We start from the raw sequence: 16,088 nt of genomic DNA on the forward strand, positions 1-16,088 counted from the left end.
GATGTAAACTTTCTCTGATGATAAACATTTGTGTTGTTTCCATTTCTTGATCTGGTTGATTTGTGTTTGAAGTGTTGATGTGAAGGAAAAGCTTTCTTCACTCTGATCATTGATCAAATCTCCATCCAGCAGTAGCTAAAGCTCTGATCCTGTAGAGGGTCTCAGGGGCTGCTCCTCTTCTAATGAAGCGCTGACGTCAAGAGAAGCAGCTGATCATCTCTGATCAAGTCTGTTTATTGTTGTCTCTACATGAAGGTTTTGGTCAAATGTCTTGAAGCTTCTTCATTTGCAGCAGTAAATTGAAGTTACTACTGGAGACTTAGTTGTGATGTTGTTGCAGTGGAGACGACTGTTTGTCCCCAGTGTCGACACCAAAGCCGACGTCCAACAATGAATGAATGTAGGAAGTAGTTAAATGTTCCTAGTTCAACATATTCCCACTGGGAGCTGCCCAGTACAACCAGTCTGATCCCAGCAGACTCCTTGTTCCAACACTTCAGCCTTGTTCAGTGAGGGAGGCAGAGATATATGTTGTTCAGAGCTGAGACTGAAGCCATTGACTGACAGTAAACCTTCACCACTACAGGGAGTCTCTGACTCACTGCTCACATCCAACATCACTTCATGGACCTTTACCTTGTGTGTGTCTGTGTGTGGACTCATTCTTCATGGTTCCTCCACAGAGTGGACCAGCAGAGCTCAGAGGTTCCCAGTGCTCAGTCTGTCCAGCAGCACCAAACACACCTGGACTCCATATTTAAGGTCTGTACATGTACAACTACTACTGTTCATGTGATGTGTTCAATCATCTCCATGCTGCACTTTTTAGACCAGTGGATGTCAGTGTGTCCAACATGGATCTGATGTTTGGCTCCATGGTTTTAGTTGGATCAGGTCGTTCATATAGTTTCTGTTCCAGCTGCTGGAGTTAAACATTGTCACGTTTGTGAAGAAGGAGCTGAAGAAGATGCAGAAGGTTCTGAGTCCAAATTACCCAGAATGCTTAGAGAGTCAGAGGGAGGATGAGGAGGAGTTGGATGGTGAGGATGAAGAGCAGAGGAAGAGCAGCAGATACGCGTTTCTGAAGATCACAATGAACTTCCTGAGGAGGATGAAGCAGGAGGAGCTGGTTGACTGTCTGCAGAGTAAGAGGATTTATCTCAACATTTAACATCACAGACACAATCACACATTTACTGATGTGTTGGAGGTTAAGGTTGTTAAATGTGGACCAAGATTTAGATACCAGACCAAGATACCAGACAAAGCAACGTTCTGTTCTCTAGTTCTAATGTTTCAGCCTGTTTCATTATGGTCATTAACACAAAGACTTAAATCAATCAACCAGACATTTTTGATGCCTCACACTTTGTCTTCTTTGTGTCTTGTTGGACCCAGATCTGATGGTTCCAGTACCAGAGCTACGGCCCATCACATATTACCAGCAGATGCTTCAATCAAACCTCCAAGACCAGTTTCTGTGTGTGAAACCAGGCTGGTCAGAAGTCGACCAACGTCTGGATGACATCTACACAGAGCTGTACATCACAGCTGGGCCGGATTCACACATCAACACACAGCATGAGGTCCAACAGGTTGAGACGACACAGCAGAAGCAAAGATCAGCAGAGGAGCCAGTGACGCCCAGTGACCTGTTCAAACATCCCCCTGGTAAATACAGACGCATCAGAACAGTGTTGACCAATGGAATCGCTGGGATTGGAAAAACAGTCCTTGTGAACAAGTTTGTGTTGGACTGGACCCAACAAAGGTCCAATCAAGACGTGCATCTGATTTTCCCCTTCACCTTCCGTCGGCTGAATCCACTGAAGGGACAGAAGTTTAGTTTGTCAGAGCTCATTCATGAATGTATCCCAGAAACTGAGTCCATCAGCCTGGAGGCTCTGAATTACATCTTTACACATCTACAGTCATCAGGAAACAGCAACTATGACAAGAGCAGCTTCAAACTTCTGTTTGTGTTTGATGGACTGGACGAGAGTCGCCTCCAACTGGACTGTAGCACCAGTGAGAAGGAGACGGGTCAACGTGACGTCACAGAGTCCACCTCAGTGGATGAGCTGCTGACAAACCTCATCAGAGGAAAACTACTACGCTCTGCTCGCATCTGGATCACCACACGACCTGCAGCAGCCAATCAGATTCATGGAGACTTTGTTGAGGTGGTGACGGAGGTCAGAGGGTTCACTGACCCACAGAAGGAGGAGTTCTTCAGGAAGAGATTCACAGATGAGGAGCAGAGCAACACAATCATGTCCCACATCAAGACGGCACGAAGCCTCCACATCATGTGCCACATCCCAGTCTTCTGCTGGATCACTGCTACGGTTCTGGAGGATCTGCTGGAAACCAGAGAGGGAGGAGAGCTGCCCAAGACCCTTACGGAGATGTACGCAGAGTTCCTGGGGTTTCAGATGGATCGGACTAAAGACAAGTACGGACCAGAACAGAGCAGCAACTACATCAAGTCATTGGCTGAACTGGCTTTTAAGCAGCTGCTAAAGGGAAACTTGATCTTCTATGAGGAAGATCTGAAAGAGAGCGGCATCGATGTCAGTGGAGCCTCAGTGTGTTCAGGAGTGTTCACAGAGATCTTTAAACAGGAGCGAGGGAGGAAAACCAAGGACAAGATGTTCAGCTTTGTTCATCTGAGCGTTCAGGAGTTTCTGGCTGCTGTTCACATGATGCTCTGTTACACCAACGGGGAGATGGAGGAACTGGAGGAGTTTCTGATAGACTCCATATACGCAAAATCAATCCTTGACAAAATAAAACAGTTTGTTTATCCCTCAACTCACTCATCTCTGGATGTTGTCCTGAGTAGAACCATGTCTAACTCCCTCCTCAGTCCAAGTGGCCACCTGGACCTGTTTGTTCGCTTCCTTCATGGCCTCTGTCTGGAGTCCAACCAGAGAATCTTAGGAGGTTTGCTGGGTCACACAGAGAACAGTCCAGAAACCATCCAGAGAATCATCAACAACCTAAAGAAGATGAACAGAGACAGAATCTGTCCTGACAGAAGCATCAACATCTTCCACTGTCTGATGGAGATGAACGACCACTCAGTCCATCAGCAGATCCAAGAGTTCCTGAAGTCAGAGAACAGATCAGAGAAGGAACTCTCCTTGATCCAGTGCTCAGCTCTGGCCTACATGCTGCAGATGTCAGAGGAGGTTCTGGATGAGTTGGACCTGGACAAGTACAACACATCAAAGGAGGGACGATGGAGACTGATCCCAGCTGTGAGGAACTGCAGAAAGGCTCAGTAAGTCCAACGTTAATGTGATCATTAATATTCTACAGCAACATGAAGCTGAAGCCTCAGTGTTAAAGAGAAACACTTCACACAGAATCTAAAAGTTCAGAGTGAAAACATCAACTACTGGTTCCTAGAAAACGTTTTGTTGAGGATCAGATCAAAGCAGCTGTAAAGTTAGTGAACATCAGGATCTTCTGTCTTTCTTTGCTCGATGGAGCTTTAAGTCAAATCCAACAGAGAAACTTTAGCTCTGAAGAGTTTCTGCTAAAAGCTTTTGACAGTTGACATGTGATCACAGCTGACGGTCGTTTCTTTTAGTGGATGAAGCGTCTGCAACTTGTTTCTATGATCTGTCTTTGGTTCTTCTGGTTCTGTTCAAATACATGTTAGTTCTAATCTCTGGGATCTGGTGGAACTAACAGAGCTTCACACTTTGTGATGTATGAGACCAACTGAGCTACAGCTGCTTCAGCATCAACATTCATGAAGTCAGTTTGTGTCACAGACACTTCACATTTATAGACTTTATATTTTCTGTCATCACAGACTTTCTAGATGTGGACTCACAAAGACTCACTGTGAAGTTGTGGCCTCAGCTCTAAAGACCAACCCATCACATCTGACACATCTGGACCTGAACTACAACTACAACCTGCAGGACTCATCAGTGAAGGTTCTGTGTGCTGGACTGGAGAGTCCTCACTGTCGACTGGAGACTCTGAGGTCAGTGCTTTTCCTGGTTCATGTCTCAGCAGCAGTTTTTCAGCTCATCATTTCGAGCGTCTCCACTTGAATCTAGAATGAAAAGAGACTCATGTCAGAAACCTGTAGGAATGATTGACAGTTTGTTGTGACTCCATGAAGTCTATAAAGCTCATAAACAGATGTTTGTCACACTTTAAATGCGACTTAGCAGCAGAGATTCAAACTAAATCATGTCTTGTTTGAAGGATCCTTAGTGGCATCTGATTCTTCTCAACAGGCAACATTTCAACCTGTGTGTGATGCTTCCTGTCAGACAATGATGTCACTTTGTAGAGACACAAGCAGGAAACAGGAGCATGAATATGAGGCTGGAGACATGTTGCTACAGAAGGTTCTAGGTTCCATGTAGAACCAGAGGAGAGAACATCCATCTGACTGGGACCAGTTCTACAGTAAAGATGATTCACTTCATCAATAATGGTCAGTTTGGAGTTTGATCCAAACATTAGTCTGAACATTTTCCATCAGACGACACAGAATAGTTCAGATTTAGAGAGAAGACGATGAATGAAAGGAACCAGATGAAGTCTTTGATCCAACACATCTGGTTTTCTACTGGTTCCAACAACAGCTTGTGAATCAGTGCTGACATCAAGAGGTGTTTTATTATTGTGCTGATATGTGGATGATGTGAAGTGTCAGGCTGCTTAATATGGTGGACCCACATGCACGGCTCTGGAGACAGGCAGGTACATTAGAAGGATTTAAGGTACAGGCAGTGGTTGATACTCAGATGATCACAGGGTGGAGATACAGACAGGGTGCAGGCAGAATCAGAGTTCAGGCAAAGCTGAGGATAAAACGCTACGATCTGGCAGGGGAATGAGGTGAATGCTGGAGACTAAATACATGACATATTGCTAATTGACTGCAGCTGACTGAATGATGTGACCGGAAGTAATACTGGAACAACATGGTAGAACAGAAACCAGAAAAGAGTAAAGAAAAAACAGGAAATGGAACTATGTCTAAAGAACCCAGACCATGACATAAAGAAGCTGAGATCATGATGACAACACAAGCACAAAGTGACTCTGCTCATTTTAGACTAAACATCAGAGATCAGGACAAATTCTGACTCATTATTAATGTTTTGATCCACATCTATGATTCTTTATTCAGATTGATGAGCTGCAGTTTGTCAGAGATCAGCTGTGATTCTCTGGTCTCAGCTCTGAAGTCCAACCCGTCACATCTGGCACAACTGGACCTGAGTGACAACAACCTGCAGGATTCAGGAGTGAAGCATCTGTGTGGTTTTCTGGAGAGTCGTCACTGTCGACTGGAGACTCTGAGGTCAGTTCACTGACTGTTACTGTTCTAGGTTCTCGAGAAAATGTTGTTTAAATATTTGATGATGTTTGACCATGACTCTGAACTGACTGAGACTAGAGGAGTTGAGAAGGTCAAAGGTCACTGACAGCTTGGATCCTATGGAGACACTTTGATCCACACTAAAGCATATGTGTAGTCAGTGTCTCTGTTCTCTACTGGTGACAAAGCCTGAAGTTGAAAAAATCGTCGCTAAACAATTATCTGACCACCTTAATGGGAATAACCTGTACGAAGATTTTCAGGATTTAGAAAACATCATAGCATAAAAACAGATCTGGTTAGAGTCAATAATGATATTCTATTACCTTCGAACAATGGTCTAGTTTCTGTCCTTGTCCTGTTAGATCTTAGTGCTGCATTTGATACAATTGATTATAACATTTTGTTACAGACACTACAACATAGAATCGGGATTAAAGGAAGAGCATTGGGATGGTTTAAATCCTATTTGTTGAACAGATTCCAGTTTGTTCATGTTAATGAGAAATTCTCCACATGCACAAGGATTAGCTATGGAGTTCCACAGGGTTCTGTGCTTGGTCCAATTTTGTTTAGCCTATACATGTCTCCTCTAGGTGAGATTATTAGAAAGCATTCTATTAATTTTCATTGTTTTGCAGATGATACTCAGCTATATATGTCCTTGGAACCAAATGAAACCGATCAACTAGTCAAAATTCAGGGTTGCTTAAAAGACATCAAATCCTGCATGTCCCAAAACGTCCTTCAACTCAATTCAGTGTAGCGGATTCAAATTATTAAGAGTTTGATATTAATGCAGAAACATTAATATACCTCGACGTTGGGGCACCAGGTTTGTTTTAATGCTGAAACCACTGTAATGGAAAAATTGTACTTTAATGCTTCTTGTGTTCATTTCTGACTCTGTATAATAACCATGCATTCTGTACTTGTTGATTAGACCCAGAACTGAACATTATTAGACAAACAATCTCGCTTGTATAAATCTAGTCAACGCCAGATGTCAATTCAATGAGTTACCAGTTATGGACAACAATAACAACTTTCATATGATAAAACCAAATCAGTCTCTTATGCCGTGAATTCTTGTCGCGGTTCAGTGACCTGTGCTTACATCTGAAGAACAATGCACACAAAACCAGATTCCTTTTAACGTTTTATTTATCTAACACTACTGGATATATGAATAACATAATATGGAAATACTCAAATAAACAGAACAGAAAATGAGAGAACAATTAGAATGAGATGATGAACAGTAAATGAATCAATGAGTGACAACATAAAGAATGGTCAAGACCTGAGTGTGTGATGGCTTTGATCAAGGGAAAAGAGTATTTGTCTCTAACTAATGCAAATCTAAGGATCACTAATGAATTTGGAATGTTCAATTTTAGCGCCTTGAGAAACACCAGCCCCCGTGACCCCGCACTAGGGAGTAAGCGGTTCAGAAAATGGATGGATGGATGGAGAAACACCAGACTTCTCAGAGGATTAGAGATGTTCGTCTTGCCTTAGTTTAGAGCTGTAGCCGCTGTGCAGCGTCTCCCGTTACCGGTTGGTTGAGCAGGCGTGCCCTCTCTGGTCCAGGTGCCACGGCCTCTGGGCCAGGAATCGTCGCCCGCGATGATGATGACAGCTCGGGTTCAGCAAAGTAACAGTCGGCCAGGCTGGACTTTCCAAGGTGTTTCAAAGCGTCAGCGCTACTTAAACTAGCCCAAAAGCAAACGGGCTGGAATCTAATTTAATGAGTTTGATCAAAAAGAGTGAGTCGATTAAGGATTGTTTGTGATAGTTTCAGTTTCGCGGAGTTTCTTGATGACTTTCTAACGTTACAAAATTCGTTTTTCGTTTGTATTTCTAAGTTTAACTTACTGTAGGTTTACAAAATTTAAGAACAAAGGAAAATTAAAGAAAAGTAATGCGACGCAAAAAGACAAGGTGAAAGAAGTTTGAAGATAGAGGGGAATCCGATTCCACTATGGTGTCACTGGTTTAAATACCCCTGGGGCAGTGGTCACTGCAGGGCGGAGAAATGAGTTCAACCAGTGGTGAAGAGTTCCATCTCTTCAGATCAAGTATCAAACTATTATTAAAACTATTAACTATAAGCTTTCCTCTTTTCATCAAGCTCAAAGTTTCATCACACCATAACCCAATACACGTGTAACGATCACTTTGACACTCAAATAAGCAGAGACATCAGAATGGTTAAACAGCAATATTAAATGCATAGAATGTACGCTGTAACAAATGAAATGTTATTCATCATGACTGGTCTTTTCTTATTTTACACCCTGGGCATTACTAATTAAACAATTGTAACACTTAAAAATGCAATACAAAAATGAGGATACCTAATAGTAGCTGGTGGACATAGTCTATGTGTATGTTGCACAGATTAAAAGAAGTAAAGAAGGTGAGTATCTGTATTTCAACTTTGTGTCTTCACTCAAAGGAAAGCATGGTGATAAGTTGAAGTCCCTTTGTAACTTTAGGAATTTCCTGGCAAATCTGTAGATCAGGCATTAAACATCACACAGAAACCAATCTAATATCAAATGATAACATTTTGTCCACAGAATACAATGGCATCAGTTTCATGACAGTTGAAGGTTCTGCTACATCTGAACCAGAACTTATGTCCAAATGAAGAGTTTTCCTTTTTATTGCTTCACATTCCTGGTTTACGATCCAGATCTCCTGGGCGAGTGGGAGAGTCCATGGAGTGAGTCTTGGTAGAGAAAGTCTTGGTCTGGTTAGTGATAAGGCAGAAGAGGACCCTGGTGAAATTTAGGATGTGCACTTAGCCATATGTGTGTTGTTTATGTTAAACTCACTGTTTCTTTGTGAGAGAAAACAGTGTCCTGTGGAATAGACAGGAATTGTGTGTATTCTTATCTTCTGGTGAATCGCAGCTTTGTCTCTCTGGAAGGGAGTGAAGCTCACACGTTGTGTTAAGTTACGTAGGTCCAGATGTGGATTGCTACATCAGATAAAACTGAAATTCTCATTGTTGGGCCTAAAAATCTGAGAGAGACACTAGTGAGTCAGATAGCCACCCTGGATGGCATAACATTAGCTTCAGATTCTACTGTGAGGAACCTTGGTGTCATCTTTGACCAGGATCTCTCTTTTACATCATACATTAAACAAATCTCCAGAAACGCCTACTTTCATCTTAGAAAAATAGCTAAAATCAGAAGCATCCTCTCACAGAGCGATGCAGAGAAACTGATTCATGCATTTGTTACCTCTAGGCTGGACTACTGTAACTGCTTACTCATAGGATGTCCTAACAGCTCCTTAAAAAGCCTACAGCTTATTCAAAATGCTGCAGCCAGAGTCCTGACAGGACTTAGAAAGAGAGATCACATTTCTCCTACATTAGCTTCTCTGCACTGGCTGCCTGTAAAATGTAGGATAGAATTTAAAATTCTCTTACTCACCTAAAAAAGTCATCTTAAAGACCTCATAGTTCCTTATGCTCCCAGCAGAACGCTTCGTTCTCAGAGCACTGGGCTGCTGGTGGTTCCTAGAATCTTTAAATGTAGAACGGGAGGCAGAGCTTTTAGCTACAAAGCTCCTCTCCTCTGGAACCAGCTCCCTCTTCAGGTTCCAGAAGCTGACACACTCTCCACCTTTAAGATCAGGCTTAAAACCTTCCTTTTTGATAAAGCTTATAGTTAGAGATGGTTCAGGTCACTGGCAATGATTGTTAGTCACAGGAACCATCTCTTAGTTAAGCTGCAATAGACATAGACTGCTGGGGGACTTAATTTATACACTGAGCTCCTCTGTTTCCTTCTACCTCTTCTGTCCAATAATCTCCCATCATTGTCCCATGTTTAACTAACCTTGTCAGTTTCTCTCCAGTAGTTGTACTTCTCTCTCTCTCTCTCTCTCTCTCTCTCTCTCTGAGTGAGGTGGCGTGTGAGAGTCGTGAGTGTCGACGGAGCGATTAAACCTGTTTTTGATGTGCATTCGAATTAGTATTTGCTTTGTTCTCATGAGGGTGTTTTCGGTGAAGGTTGTTTTATTGTTTTTGTGTGCACATATCGAGGGTTGGGGTGTTTTTGAGTTTTTTTCCGTGTTTTTCGCCGCCGGCGTCTGCAGGTGCAGACTTCCGGCCGGTGCTAGCATGATGCTAACCGAGCTAACGCGGAAGCACGGCCTGAGGATCGCCGCTGCTTCTCGCTTTTCTGTGGACGAGTGCGCGGTCGCTGTGGCTGCAGTGGTCGGTCCGCTCAGCCTGAAATCAGCTGTCACACAATGAACGGAGCAGTGGTCATTTTTCTGGACAGTGTTGATAAAGTCCACAAAGTCATCGAACACGGCATCGTTATCAACGGTGATTCCATCTCCGTGTCTCCTCTCACGCAACCTGCTAAAAAGGTAACGGTGTCCAACGTCCCTCCTTTCATCAGCGACGAACTGTTGAGAAAAGAACTGTCCAGGTACGGAAAAATAGTCTCTCCCATTAAAAAGTTACCATCGGGCTGTAAACAGTGGGAACTGCGTCACGTGATTTCTCACAGGCGTCAGGTCTACATGGTCCTGAACAATAAGGAGGAAGAACTGAATCTTGGTTTTAAGCTCAGAATTGACGACTACGACTATGTTCTGTTCATAACGTCAGAGACTATGAAATGCTTTGGATGTGGCAAAGAGGGACATTTAGTCAGAGCCTGTCCAGACAAAGCTGGGGGCGACTTCCACTCGGCTGCAGGAGGCCGTGCAGCCGCCTATGGAGGAGAGGCCCAGCGCGGAGAAGAGGCCCAGCGCGGAGGAGAGGCCCAGCATGGAGGAGAGGAGCAGCATGGAGGAGAGGATGGACAGGAGGCTGGTGGAGAAGGTGCAGACGGACGGGAGGACGGTGGTGGTGAAACAAAAGTAGTGAGTGGAGACACTGTGGTCGGGACTGACGACGAACGGTCTAAACAGGCTGAAGCTGAGACTGTAAACGGAAGTGAAGTTGCTGCTATGTCAACTGTGGGAAGGCAGAACAGAAATGATATAGAAATGTGTAATCAGGACCCAAATGTAAACAGTGCTGTAGCTGCAGAGAAGGCAGGGATGGGTGATGGTAGGAAAGAACATACAAAGAGAAAAAGCGACACTACTGTTGATGACACAGATGATCAGTCAGGAACTGGTAAAAAGGTAAAGGGCCAAAAGCCAGACAGACGACCTGCAGACTCAGACCTCAGTGAGGATGAGTTTTCTCTCAGCTCTGACGGTGAAATGTCTGACTGTAGATCTCAGTCACCGGAGCCCAAGACCTACTCAGTTGATCGGGTGAAACTGTTTTTACAGCACACGAAAAATAAGAGGGGTGTGAAGATTGACGATTATTTTTCGGATGACGAATGTTTTGTGAACTCGGTCTGTGACCAAATGGGAAGTAGAGGAAAAGGAGGTTACACAAACCAGGAAGTTGTTAGGTTAAAGAAAATACTACACAAAATGAGCCGAGATCTGGATGATGGTGTTTTTTAACAAGTTTGTCACCATGCTGCTATGTTTTTTTGTGTGTTTTGTTTCTGTGTCTTATTTTTGAGCTTTTTTTGAAAATGATCATCTGTTTTTCATTTTAACCCTGTGCTGTCATTGTAAGTTTTTAAACTATTCGTGTCACGAGTTTATTTAAAACTGACTAATAAAGTCTTGTGAAAAATCAAAATCTCTCTCTGTTGTTGCTTGTTATTGCTGTGCTTTTCTCTCTCTCTCTCCCCTCACCCCAACCGGTCGAGGCAGATGGCCGCCCACATCCAGCCTGGTTCTGCTGGCGGTTTCTTTCTCGTTAGAGAGGGAGTTTTTCCTCTCCACTGTTGCTGTCAAATTAAATGCTTGCTGTATGTGGGATTTGTTGGGTTTAGTTGTGTAAGGTCTTAAACCTTACTTTGTAAAGTGCCTTGAGATAACTTTGTTGTGACTTGGCGCTATATAAATAAAATTGAATTGAATTGAATTGAATTGAAGTTCACTGGCGTTTATCAGAGTTTAGATACAGTAGGAACATTTCAGTCAGGATCATGTTGTTTGTTCTGTCTCCATCAAGACAGCATGGAACAAACCAATGAATCACACTAAAGACACATGTTGAAGAATCTGAGTAAAATCATGACGACACCATGAGACACTGAATGGTTTCAACTGACTCTGTGTTTTCTACTGTTTAATCTTTGATTCTTTATTCAGATTCAGTCTCTGCAGTTTGTCAGAGATCAGCTGTGATTATCTGGTCTCAGCTCTGAAGTCCAACCCGTCACATCTGACACAACTGGACCTAAGCTGGAACAAGCTGCAGGATTCAGGAGTGAAGCATCTGTGTGGTTTTCTGGAGAGTTGTCACTGTCGACTGGAGACTCTGAGGTCAGACTCCATGTTTTAGTTCCGTGTGAGCTTAATGTGACATGAACGTTGTGCTAAGACATGATTCTGATGTTCTACTGATTCACACTGAGGGTCTTCATGGTAAAGTCTGTTTTCTTCTTCTGTGGTTTCTGTTTTAACCTGCATCCTGTTGGTTCAGATGTTTGGACCTTCTAGGTTCTAAAATTCTACTTTTTGAAGTGTCAACTGTTTTCTACAGTTTTAATTTTGATTCTTTATTCAGATTGAGTTACTGCAGTTTGTCAGAGGTCAGCTGTGATTCTCTGGTCTCAGCTCTGAAGTCAAACCCGTCACATCTGACACAACTGGACCTGAGAGGAAACAACCTTCAGGATTCATCAGTGAAGCATCTTCTTGACCTGGTGCAGAGTCCAGACTGTGGACTGCAGACTCTGAGGTCAGTAGAGGTTGGAGTCAGTCTGTGCTGCTTTCAGCAGTATTGGACTAAACTCAGTTAGTGTCACAGCAGAGATCCAGTGTTTCCTGTAAAGCTCCAGTCACTCATCAAAGTGTCGTAGCATCAACACTAACTACTGATCAGGTTCATGTGTGTCACAGCTCTGAGATCAGTCTGGCTGATAGAACCATGGTTCCATGTAGTAACCATGTGGTGCTGGTCCAGAGCAGAACCTCTGCTGAAGTCCAGTCATCACATCTGTGTCTGTGTCCTTCTGTCATTAGTTTGCTCCAAAGCTTCTCATGTTTCTGTGTCAGCTGATGTTTCAAAGCAGAGAAGATGTTGGTGACCACACAGCGACTCTGTCTGTGATGGACCAACAGGAAGTCGTCTCTAAAGCCATGACTCAGCAGTTTGTTTCACTGTGGACTGGAGGGAAATGTGCAGAGTCAGCAGACTTGATGCTCCAGATGTTAAAGGATAGGAAATTCCTTTACTTTCCCCCAAATGTATTTTCCGCCACATGGGGGCGCTCTAGTGCCAAGTGTCTTGCTCAAGGACACACCTGATGCTGAGGCGGGGGATCAAACCTTTGCCTTCCGAGTCTGACGCTCTACCAACTGAGCTCAGGCCAATGAGCTAAAAGGAAGCTTAACAGCTGCTCCACTTGTGCTCTGAACACGACTGAAGTCCTGCTGCTCTTTGTCCTGGATGTGACAGATGATGAAGGGAGTCTGTGTAGACACTCACTGATCTGCTCTCTGCTCTCATTCTCTCTGCAGCTGGAGATGATCCAGATGTAGAAGCAGCAGCAGTGTGTGTGTGGAGGTTCTGACTGGTCCATGTTACTGGGAGCAGAGCTTCATCCACAACTGACTGACAGGAACCAGAACCAGTGGAGACGAGTCTCAGTGTGAACTGATCTGAGACCAGCTGCTCTGTGTCCAGTCCACCAGGATCATGTGGGAAATGAAGAGTGTGGTGCAGTAGTTAGACATCGGGGACAGTGTTGACTGTAATTCTTCTTGTTTAAAAAAAACTAATGTATTTTCATGTGTATAATTTACCACCTTGCTTGTATTTTTGTACAAACAGTGTTTTCACACATTAATGCTCTAGTGTTGTAATATGAAGTAGACGCTCTGGTCACAGACAGATTGTTAATAAAGAATCTATCCTGTATAACCTGTGTCCTCGGTGCTGCAGCATGTGATCGAGGTCTATGAAAGTAGTTATTAAGAAATATGGTAAAGTTCAGACTGTTCAGAATTGATGCTGTCTAGGTTTAACATTATAGGAAGTACAGAATAACCTGGAAGTTACATTTCAATAGTAAAAGACAAGCAAAAGGGCCACTGTACCTCTGACCCAATATTTGACCTATAAACATTAAATATTACCACAAACATAAATCAAATGAAATCAGAAATATTTTATTGTGAAGCCAGAACATGATTTATTTGAAATGGTCAATTCCTGATGTAAAGCGTGTTTGTGCAGCCTCCCCCTGAACAAGCATTAGGCCACCGTGGAGAGGACAAACTCCAGAGAAAGAGCCAGGCTCAGGGTGGGTGCTCATCTGCTGACTGGAGGCCGACTGCTGCGTCTCTGGAGGAACATGAGTCACAGGGTCAGCGTCAGTCAAACCACTGATGCTACGATTGGTGGACGACACACATACGATGTATGTGTGTGTTTGCGGTACCATCTTCTACGTCACGTGAAAAGGAACCGTCACCTTCCTCCTTCCCCAACCATCAGTCTGATGTGAGCGCCAGTGGGTGAAGCCTTTCAATGGGACAGTTGTTCCTCGATGACAGACCTTTCCTGGATCCTCAGATGCAGCTCTTTTGGGCCGATCACGTCTGAAGCCTCTCCTGTTGTTTGAACCAGTGTCTGTGTCAGAGCACGTCTTCTCTGCTGTTGCTCTGTCCTTGTTTTCCTTTGCTGATTGTCATAAGCAGGTGTCTGTGTCAGACACACACGCTTGTAGGACAGTTTCACGGCCTCTGAAGCTTCAGACACAGTCTTTTCCTGCTGGTGCAGGGCTTGTAGTAGCTGGTGAGTCTGATGAGCCCAGAACGTGATGGCTGCAGACGTTGTGGGAGTCAGTGAGGCATCCATGCTGTGGTCTGTGTCCTCCAGCTGCTGTGGTGTCAGAGCTTCCACCCTGTTCTGGTTGTTGGTTGGCGCTTCTTCTCCTTCGGTTCTTCTGCTGACGGTGGGAAAGGAGTCCAGATTCGGATTTACCCTCATCGCGCTCAGTTCTGCATTAGGATAGAGAGCAGAAACAATGGGAGCATTTGCTCTTGACATGATATGTGTGTGTGTGTGGTACGTGTGTGTGTGGCAGAGTGCAAACAATTCTTCCCCTGAGTTGTTATTTCCTTTTTTTTCTGTTACTCTTATCACTCTTTTGTTTCTATCAGTGGTTTAGTTTTCATAGTTTTGCTTTTTTCGAATCTCATCTTTTGTATCAAATTTTTCTAATAAAGTGCATATGTCTTTTACACTAAGTGATTCTCCTTTTGAACCCATAACCAGTTTCCCACTGATGGAAACATGAAACGCACTAATAACCATATTTACTTTTTACTTTTAATTACCTTTAATTTTGCAATGTTGCTGTCTGGTGGTGGAGACTTAGATCGCCCCGAACCCGTCTTTCAGAGTCCGGCGGTTTCCTGCCTTAGATTTTTTGTGTGTTCTGGCCAGAACCTTCCCAAAATGCCTTTTTATCGGCGACTCCGTAAAAAGGGAACCAACCTGATCTGGCGACAGAGCCTTTCCCGAAGTACAGTATTTCCTCAACGTTAGGCCCCTCTAGGCCCGGGTCCCTCGTATCTTGAAGATACTTCACTCTGCGAACGCGCTCCCTCTTTCAGAAGCCGTCTTTTATACTCAGTCCCCCACGTGTGGACCACGCACAGATCAAAAAAAACATGTATCCTTAGTACAGACAAAAGCTCGGTTCCACGAGCCAACCCTTAGCAACCGACGTCTCACCACCCAGAGCAGACTTTCACCTAATTAAGAACATGTATTATTGGGATCTTGATCTAATTAATTCTCCTAATCAAATTTAGTGTTTCAACCAATATTTTTCAACCAATTGAAATGTTTCAGCTAAATTAAAAATAAAGGTTCCAATCTTTTTGTTTTTCCCAAATCAAAGAAATCTCTCTCACCGGCCGAGCCAAGTTAAGATTTGAGTTTGAATCTGAGTTCGTGGATCTCGTCAGAGGCGATCCAGACGGGTGAGCAGTCCTCCCAGCTCTGAATGTCTGTAGAGGTTTGGAGGCTGAGCGACCCTAGTCCTCAGGACTATCGTCCCTGGTCACACCGTCCAGACGACCTGCCGCGAATCCTGTTCGTAGACGCCAAAATTGTGGTGGAAATTTCCCATAAAGAGGCAGATGAGAGAGTTGTCTTTTGTGTAATTTATTATAAAAATAAAGCAAAATAAAAATAATGGGGAAAGCAAATAAAAAGCTTGGATGTTGATCGTGCACATCAACACACCAAAAACCAGCTGGGAGATCAGTGCACACACCACGGAGGTGTGATGCAAAGAGCCCACGATCCTAAAGTTGCTTCTGCCTTTTAGCTTCTCTGTCCGACTGTCACGATCTGGGTTGTTTGTTTCTTGTTGTTTCCTGTTGTAGCGCAGTAGTTCCTGTTTTATTTTGTACTCTTCCGGTTTCTGTTCACCAGGTTAGTTTTGTTTTGAAAGGACTTAGGTTGTCACCCATGTTTTGGTTTCAGTTTCCTGTTTTATTTTGTAGCACTTCCCTTTCGCGTCACGCCACAGCAGTTCCCGCTTCACCTCCGGTTTTCAATTACGCACCTGTCTAGAATCTGTAATCACTCACCTGTGTATTTTACCACCAGCAGTTCCCATAGCCCGTTGCCAGATCGTTGCATGCCAGTCAG

General features: G+C 43.7%; 1 protein-coding gene across 1 annotated transcript; it reads left to right on the plus strand.

Moving 5' to 3' along the window:
• The first annotated feature begins 1,367 nt into the window (after nucleotides 1–1,367).
• LOC114846453 (NACHT, LRR and PYD domains-containing protein 12-like) lies at nucleotides 1,368–13,183 on the plus strand. The gene is made up of 6 exons (XM_029135401.2): nucleotides 1,368–3,286; nucleotides 3,827–4,003; nucleotides 5,168–5,341; nucleotides 11,564–11,737; nucleotides 11,982–12,155; nucleotides 12,938–13,183. The coding sequence occupies exons 1-6, from the start codon at nucleotides 1,404–1,406 to the stop codon at nucleotides 12,945–12,947; spliced, it is 2,592 nt and encodes an 863-aa protein (XP_028991234.2). The 5' UTR covers nucleotides 1,368–1,403; the 3' UTR covers nucleotides 12,948–13,183.
• Nucleotides 13,184–16,088: the final 2,905 nt, after the last annotated feature.

The sequence above is a fragment of the Betta splendens genome, chromosome 2 (assembly GCF_900634795.4).
Source record: "Betta splendens chromosome 2, fBetSpl5.4, whole genome shotgun sequence".
Classification (NCBI taxonomy): domain Eukaryota; kingdom Metazoa; phylum Chordata; class Actinopteri; order Anabantiformes; family Osphronemidae; genus Betta; species Betta splendens.